Source organism: Teleopsis dalmanni, unplaced genomic scaffold, assembly GCF_002237135.1.
Source record: "Teleopsis dalmanni isolate 2A unplaced genomic scaffold, ASM223713v2 unscaffolded_contig_1534, whole genome shotgun sequence".
NCBI classification, from domain to species: Eukaryota; Metazoa; Arthropoda; class Insecta; order Diptera; family Diopsidae; genus Teleopsis; species Teleopsis dalmanni.
The window spans coordinates 1-8,968 of NW_024032916.1; the positions used below are offsets into that span (position 1 = coordinate 1).

The window sequence follows — 8,968 nt, forward strand, 5'->3', positions numbered from 1 at the left end:
TTTATTGTTTTTGGATAATTTGTAACCATTAATGTGCGCGTGTGAATACTTTTTCTAACCAGCTATATAGCTAACGTGTGCTAACCATTATAATATATCGTACATCTATATATATATTACATATGTACTATCGTACGTATATACTCTTGTCCAATTGGTGGTTCTCGGTTTAGGTCCGCTAACCTCAAAATAGAATCTCGTGTCCGCATCAAGGTCGTGCTCGACAATTAAAATAACAACAACAAGCTATCTTTACTTGTTGATTGTACATACTTTCGCTTTTATTGTTTTTGGTTAATTTGTAACCATAATGTGCTCGTGTGAGTATTGCTCCTAAACGGTTATATATCTAAAGTGTGCTAACTTTAATAATATCGTACATCTGTACATATATACTATATACTATCGTACGTGTGTACTATTGTGCATTCTATGGTTCTCGGCTTAGGTTCTGCTAAGCGCCAAATAGAACCTCGTGTCCGCATCAAGGTCACGCTGAACAATTACAACAACAACAACAACAAGTTAACTTACTTGTTGATTACTGGTTAATATTTGCTTCCAATCAGTAAGTGTGCGGGTTCGTCAACGTCGCGTCTGACAACAACCACCGTAAGAGCAGTTCAATTTCGGAAAGCTCACTGTTGCTATTGTGACTTTTCGACTTCGTCAAATCCTTTGCTGTTCTCAAGTATCTACAACTGTTTCAATGGCAACGGCAGAGCCAACCACTACGGCAGAACTGTCAGAACTAAAACAACAGCGAGCCTCGACGAAAGCGAGTATTTCAAGAATCAAGGCGTTCGTCAAAGGAAAGAGTAATTCGCTCTCACAACCAGAACTGAAATGTCGACTAGGTATTTTAGAATCATATTTTAAACAAATCTTAGCTTTTCAGACGTTGATCGAGAAATTAGATGCAACTGACTCAGCTAGAGATGAATTAGAAGACCTATACGTTTCCACCAAAATATTAATCATGTCTCAACTGCAGGAAGAGGTCCACAATGCATCAGTGCTAGACGTAACAGCAATGATGCCCACCTCAAGTAAAAAATTACCACTGTTAAAATTACCTACATTCAGTGGTAAGTACTCGGATTATAACAATTTTATTAATTCGTTTCTCCAAATCATAGATCGCGAAATATACCTCACAAATATTGAAAAATTTAATCACTTACTGAACTGCCTTACTGGTCAAGCTCTAGAGACAGTACAGGCATTTCCTATTTTGAATGAAAACTATCCAAAGGCTCTGGATAGGCTTAAATCGCGCTATGACAATAATAGCCTAATCTTCGCCGAAAATATCGCGACACTATTTGATCTACCAGCAGTATCGGGTCAGTCAAGCCAACAACTTCGTAGTCTGGTAAACAATGCATCCGCTTTGTATGGTTCACTCTGTTCGCTAGGTACAGAGAAACAAATATGTGAGGCTCTACTTATCTCGCTAATCATGCAAAAAACGGACGCAATTACACGTAGGAAATGGAATGAATCGCGTAACTTCGACACATTACCTAGTTGGGAAGATTGCTCAAAATTATTGGATAGGCATTGCCAGTTTCTCGAATCACTCGACAGTGAAAACGGCAATCAGTCATCATCACAACGTAAACCTAATAATCTTAACTCCAAGAGTAACAGACGCTCAAAACAATACGCATTTGTTGCATCTACATCCAGCAATTCTTGCTCATTTTGTTCTAGCAATGAACACCTAATACAGAATTGTCATCGTTTTAAGGCACTGGAGGTGGTTCAAAGGTTTGAAAAGGTAAAGAGCCTAAAACTCTGCATAAACTGCTTATCGCCACGCCATCATGTGGTTAATTGCACATCAACGTTTAAATGTAAGGTTTGCGCAAAGCCACATCACACTCTCTTGCATCATTCGCAATTGCCAACGAATATTAAGAGCGCGGGATCATCACGACGCACAGAACACGCTGCTATGCCCAACGACAACGTTGCCAGCCATTCCCATCTTAATATGTCATCGGCCGAGCAAATAATTCTAGCTACTGCATTGGTTTTAGTGAAGGATTCATCGGGAAGTTATCAAGTGGGTAGAGCCTTGCTTGATTCATGCTCTCAGGTCAACTTCATAACGGAGGAGTTTTCAAAGAAGCTTAGTTTAGCAAAACATAAACATCGGTTGCATGTTTCCAGTATTGGTAGTTCGTTGACCAACATAAAGTATCAGACGCTCACATCAATCAAATCTCGTCATTCAAATCTTGAACTTGCTTTAAACTTTGGTATTATGAATCACATCGCATATCAACCAAGTTCTGAAATCGATATATCGTCGTGGAAGGTTCCACCAAATACACCTCTCGCCGATGAGCAATTCTTTAAATCCAAGCGCGTTGATCTCTTGCTTGGAGCTGAAAGTTTCTTTGATATTTTGTCTGTCGGTCAAATCAAACTAGGTGAAAATTTTCCAGTACTTCAAAAAACACTATTAGGATGGATTGTATCTGGCAAGTACAAGGGTCAGCCATTTGCATCACCAGCAGCAAAATGCCTATTATCAGTTGAAGATACAGTCTCCGATCAATTAGAAATGATGTGGAAGATAGAGGAAGTGCAATCGGCTTCAAAGTCATGGTCACCAGCACATGTTGCGTGTGAGTCATTATATCGTGAAACGGTTCACCAAAATGCGATGGGAAGAATTGTCGTTCGGTTACCATTCAAAGATTCACCAGATTGTCTTGGTTTGACACACAATATCGCCCTGCGCCGTTTTTATTCTGTAGAACGGCGATTGTCATCTAATCGTGCACTGAAGCAAGACTATCAAGAATTCATGAAACAATATCGAGAGCTCGGACACATGACGCGTGTTGAGACTCCGAAAACCAACGAACCTCATTATTATATCCCTCATCATTGTGTTTTAAAACCGTCGAGCACTTCGACCAAGCTGAGGGTGGTTTTTGATGCGTCATGTTCAACAACTTCGCAACGTTCATTAAATGATATTCTACTGGTCGGCCCGACAATTCAGTCGGAGTTATATTTGTTGCTACTTCAATTTCGTTTGCACCGATATGCCTTGACGGCTGACATTGTTAAGATGTACCGACAGATACTGATAGATGAACCAGATCGAAAATTCCAATATATTTTTTGGCGAGATACGGAGTCCGATCCTGTTAGTACTTACGAGTTGAATACAGTCACTTATGGTACTGCATCAGCACCTTTCCTAGCAACCAGGAGTTTGCAGTATTTGGCGGACAAATTTGAAACACAATACCCAATAGGCGCTGCACTCATTAAATCAGCGTTCTTTGTCGACGACTTCTTAGGTGGAGCAGATTCCATTGATCAACTCACCAATATCAGACATCAGTTAACGGCCATTCTACAGAAGGGTTGCTTCGATCTTGACAAATGGCATTCAAACCATCATGACTTCATCAGCGATACTACAACAAAGAGTTTGAATCTTGATACAGATACAGTCACCAGCGCTCTAGGCATCAAGTGGCACCAAATGCAAGATGTTTTCCTATTTTCGTTTAATGCACAACCAGGTCATATTGTAACAAAACGCACCATCTTATCCCTTGCGTCTTCATTATTCGACCCGCTTGGATTACTAGCACCGATCATACTCGTAGCCAAAATTATGATGCAAGAATTGTGGCTTTTGCGTGTGGACTGGGACGAGTCAGTCCCTCAAAATCTTCACTCAGCTTGGAAAACATTTATTCAAGATCTTACAACGCTTTCATCGGTTAAGGTGCCGAGGTACTGCCTATCCATAAACTATCAACAGGTTGATGTACACGGTTTCTGTGACGCTTCAATACGCGCATATGGTTGCTGTATATTTCTCCGATCACAAAACACATCAGGTAAGGTGACGGTCAGGCTATTCACTGCAAAATCCCGTGTGGCACCTATAAAGCGGAAGTCGCTACCTAAACTAGAACTCTGTGGTGCCTTACTTCTTGCCAAACTGTATCAGAAGGTCCAACCAATATTTGCGCAATTTAAGGGTGAAACGTTTTTTTGGACTGATTCACAGATTGTATTACATTGGTTGAAGCAGCACTCATCAACCCTGTCTGCATTCGTTGGCAATCGAGTAGCAGAAATTCAAGATATTACCGCAAATGGGCAATGGAGACACGTTCCTACCCAATCCAATCCGGCAGATGTTGTGTCGCGCGGCTGTAACATCCGCCAATTATCAGAGTCTTGTTGGTTTACGGGGCCGGAATTTTTGTTACTCGCTGATAAATACTGGCCGCATTTGAAATGTCACAACCTGGATATGGAAGAAGTCAATAAAGAGACGCGAAAGGTTGTATTCGTTAACACAAATGAAGACAACTACGTATTACAGGTATTGTCAAGATATAGTTCATACACTAAGATGCTACGAGTAATAGCGCAGGTACAGCGTTTTTATCATGTAACCAAGAATAAATTGAAGAACGGAGAATGTACCCTCCAACCTATTCAGCTACAAAAGGCATTGCACTGTATTATTTGGGTCATCCAACAGCAATTCTTCGAAATTGATATACAACGCCTACAACGAGGGAACCCAGCCGAAGGTACATTAAAGCATCTAAATCCCTTCCTGGACAATGTATTCGGTTATCAATTACTAAAGGTGGGAGGTCGCCTCGAGCTGAGTGACATCTCAGTAGGCCAACGTCACCCTATTTTGTTGCCGAAGGGCTGTTATTTTGTGGAACTTTATGTTCGGCATATACACTTGTGCAACTATCATGCAGGCGCAAAAGCACTAATTGCCCTTACTCGACTAAACTTCTGGATAATTAATATTCGAGAAATTGCATGCCGAGTCGTGCACTCGTGTATTCACTGCGTGCGTTATAAACCCAAACTACTTAATCAAATGATGGGTAATCTCCCAATCGAACGCCTCACTCCAAGCCGTCCATTCGCGCGTACTGCGGTAGATTTTTGCGGTCCGATATTAACGTATCTCCGAATTCGGGGACGGGTTCCATATAAGACCTATATAGCCGTGTTCGTTTGTTTGTCTACAAGGGCAGCTCATCTAGAAGCCGTGTCAGACTTATCTACGGAGGCATTTATTGCAGCACTGAAAAGGTTAATCGGTAGACGAGGGTTACCATCAAACATCTATTGCGACAACGCCACGAACTTCGTTGGGGCTAACAACAAACTAGCAGAGTTAAAAAGAATGTTTTTCGAGAAGTCTAATCAAGTGATGCTGCAGACCTTTTGCAGCAACCAATTCATAAATTTCAATTTTATACCGCCCCGAGCACCTCACTTTGGAGGTCTATGGGAAGCGGCTGTAAAAAGCGCGAAAGGCCATCTGTATCGAACACTATCAAATACTCGATTCACCTTTGAGGAGCTTGGAACAGCACTGATTGAAATCGAAGCTATCTTAAATTCGCGACCAATCACACCTCATTCTTGTGACCCGAGCGATTATGAAGCGCTAACGCCAGCACATTTTCTTATCGGTGGGCCGCTCAAAACTTTATCTGAACCAAGTCCTCAGTATGAAGCTGCTTCATTAATTGATAAATGGTCTCGTATAACCGCAGTCAAACATCACTTCTGGCGCAGATGGTCTAGAGACTATCTGAATGAGCTGCAGATACGCACCAAATGGACAGAAGAACAATCTAACATCACCGAGGGGGCTCTGGTTCTAATCCATGAAGACAATATGCCTCCACTACGCTGGTTGATGGGCCGAATCGTGCATTGCATCAGGGGTCCAGATAATTTGGTTCGTGTTGTTGATGTGCAAACCCCAAAAGGAGTAATACGCCGTCCAATCCACAAACTCGCACTATTACCAATTGAAAATCCTTTCAAGGGGGGCGGGATGTTAGAGCGGTTAAAGTCAAATTGTTAATATTGTAGGAATCTGTAGAATTATTAATTGATGTGTTATATGATTTATATATTATAATTTATTATATTTTAATCTATTGTAAATCATATTGTATAATTAAATTATTATAATTAATATATTATATAATTCATATATATATATAATATTTTATATGGTTAATATATGGTTAATTAATTTATCTAACTAACCCTGTATAAGATGTAATCAAACCAACGGTTCTAAGTCTTGTTTTATTGCCTTTTGTTTTTTGCGCTCGAGATGAGCAAATTTTATTGTTATATTTTTTGGGCTGCAAGTAAACTCCGTTGGTTTGATTCTGTCTCTTGTTTTTCGATCGCGAACGTGTCAACACACGGGTACACATAAAAAAGTGATTAAACAATCAATAACCGAAATTGTATAAATTCAATTGTATAAATTAAATGAAATCAAAACCCAATTATAAAAACGTTTATAATTTACATTGTGTTAAAGAAATTGAAATAAAGATCATAAAACCCAATTATAAAAACGCTTATAATTTACAATAGCAATAACCAAATATAATAAAAACTATTTATAAATAGTATTATAAATATATATTATTATATTATGATTATGATTATTATATTATTGTATTATGATTATTATATTATATTATATCGTTTGATATATTATTATCGTATTATATCGCTTCTATAGTATCACTAACTAAAGACCGTTTTATTATTATTACTATACGGTCTTTGATGAGTTAGAAATGTCTTGAGATTATTCAACTCTATCTTCCATCTTCTATATACCATAGTCAAAACTTAATAATAAATTTTAAGCATTTTTGTTACTACACAAACGCACTGTTTTATTGATACAATCTCCACATAAATAATAATTTTAGAAGTTAATAAATATTATTGTTTTAATAATAATTAATCAAACTAAAAAATAATTAGTAACTTTCAATAATTTATTTTCCGTGGGTAATTTATTACTTCGCTTTATATATTTAAAATTAGTTTTGTGCATACAAACAATCTTCTGTAGTACATAAGACAACATCGTTGTTGTTGCAAAATTAGTTTCTGCAGTTGGATGGTTATAAGAATAAACAATGTGTCTCTGTCTTTCAACTCAAAATTTAAATGGGAGTGTATATTGCTTTTACTATTAAATTTATAATCATAAAAATATTTAAATCGGCTTCTACTATCATTTGAATCTCTCTACCACTTAGCTTCAATTAATATATATGATGCCATTAAAAAAAAATAATAAAAACAGAAATCACAAATGGCGAATAAATGTCTCGTTGTGATTCTTAAGGAAACTTTAGAACTCCTTTGCATATATATTCAATATTTCTTAACACTAATTTTTGTAAATGAATAAAAAATTAAAAAAGAAAATTAATCGTAAAATTAAATCTTACGAAACTTAAAAAATTAAAATAAATTAATAAACTTATTTATGTTAATTTATTATTGATTAAATTTATTTATTTAAATTCGATTAACGATAAATCTAGTACAATTTCGAGTTTCTAAGTTATTTTTAAATGATTGTTATAAATTCAGGATTCATATACGAAAATCCAATAAAATCATTTTGATCCAAATTCATCATAAATAATTTATCGGTTGGTGTTAGTTCAGGCTTTTCAACGGTGAAAGATTTATCAAAATGACGCAAATCCTTACGATGTTTCTGAAATAATATACAATAATAATAAATAATATTAAAAGTATTAAGTGTATAATCCAATTGTATATATAATGTGTATAAAATATACAGTACACACTCGAAAATGTGAATAATGGATGACATAAAAACTAGATTAAATGAACACTAATCTTCAGAGCTACTACTCCAAAGAGTATAAAAATTCTTAAATGTCAGCAGAAATGTTGTACTTAATTAGTTCACATACTTGAACGAGTACTATATATTAATCCATTGTTCTTATTTTGTGCCCTTTATAATAAATATTCACTTACAACTATAGGTATTATTGGTGGTTCCATGTCCTTATTCGCTGCTTGTTCCCAATCAATTGGAGCAAAGAACGGATGAGTTTCTATTTCGGAGCGGGCATATCGTCCGCCTCCCAAACGATTGTTAGACTTTTTAGCTAAGAACTAAAGATATATCAAGTAAACATATTAATTAAAATATCATTTATTAACAAAATAATAAAATGAATAACAAATATTCTGACATTATTAAAAAATACATTTTTTTTGCTAACTAATATAAAAAAATTTTAATGAAATTTAAAGATATAATAATGATAATATCATATTGCCTTACACTCGTAATAATATCCATTGCTTCTTGCGAGAAGTGTTTCGGGAAGATCGCTTTTTTCTCTTTAATGTTCTTGAAAATAATAGTATCATCATCACCATCAAATGGAGATTGGCCAGAGAGCATTTCGTATAATAAAACACCATAAGACCACCAATCCACAGTGTTGTTATATGGTTCATAACTTATAACCTATAGTGAAGTATTTATAATAAATTAATTTTATGAAGGAATTAAACTCGTCTTACTTCTGGTGCCATATAAAGTGGAGTACCACAGAAAGTTCTTGTAGTTTCTCTCTCATCGATAGCGTCTTTGCTTAAACCAAAATCTGCTAACTTAATGTGACCATCCATCTCTACAAGAACATTTTCTAATTTCAAATCTCGATAGATTATTTGATTTTCATGCAAAAAGAAAAGTGCCAAAGCGATTTCCACAGCATAAAAACTGGAATAGTAAAAGTTTTTAATTTAGTATAGATTACAGGAACTTAAAAAATAAAATAATAGTACTTACATAGCAACTGATTCTTTGAAACGTCCATATTGTTGCATATAAAATAGAAGATCCCCACCCTTACAATACTCCATGACGAAAAATAATCTATCCTGTATATGAAAAATATAATATATAATTTTAATTAATCATATTCTTATTCATTTTAAGCTTTTATAATTTTCTTCCTTCAATCAATATATGTACATTATGACATACATTGTGACCGAAAAGCTTTCGGAAATTCTCATTTAAAATTCGCGCGCTGTATATTTTTCGATATTTTAA

General features: G+C 35.8%; 2 protein-coding genes across 2 annotated transcripts; one reads left to right on the top strand and one right to left on the bottom strand.

Moving 5' to 3' along the window:
* The first annotated feature begins 709 nt into the window (after positions 1 to 709).
* On the top strand, positions 710 to 7,422 carry LOC119664175. Its single transcript, XM_038073715.1, has 3 exons — positions 710 to 1,049; positions 1,140 to 5,871; positions 7,404 to 7,422. Exons 1-3 carry the CDS (start codon positions 710 to 712, stop codon positions 7,420 to 7,422), a joined length of 5,091 nt encoding a protein of 1,696 aa, XP_037929643.1.
* LOC119664176 (protein kinase C, eye isozyme-like) lies at positions 7,348 to 8,817 on the bottom strand (the record flags this gene model as incomplete). The annotated part of the gene is made up of 5 exons (XM_038073716.1): positions 7,348 to 7,582; positions 7,873 to 8,013; positions 8,186 to 8,374; positions 8,431 to 8,632; positions 8,702 to 8,817. Coding segments are annotated over 5 exons (801 nt in total), but the record flags the coding sequence as incomplete, so codon positions are not given.
* Positions 8,818 to 8,968: the final 151 nt, after the last annotated feature.

What these genes read in the sequence shown, in the direction of transcription:
- LOC119664175 (XM_038073715.1), top strand. Translation starts at nt 710, where the DNA reads ATGGCAACGGCAGAGCCAACCACTACGGCAGAACTGTCAGAACTAAAA. An exon ending in AGCAATGATGCCCACCTCAA is followed by an intron (nt 1,050 to 1,139) that starts GTAAAAAATTAC and finishes TCCAAATCATAG; the next exon opens with ATCGCGAAATATACCTCACA.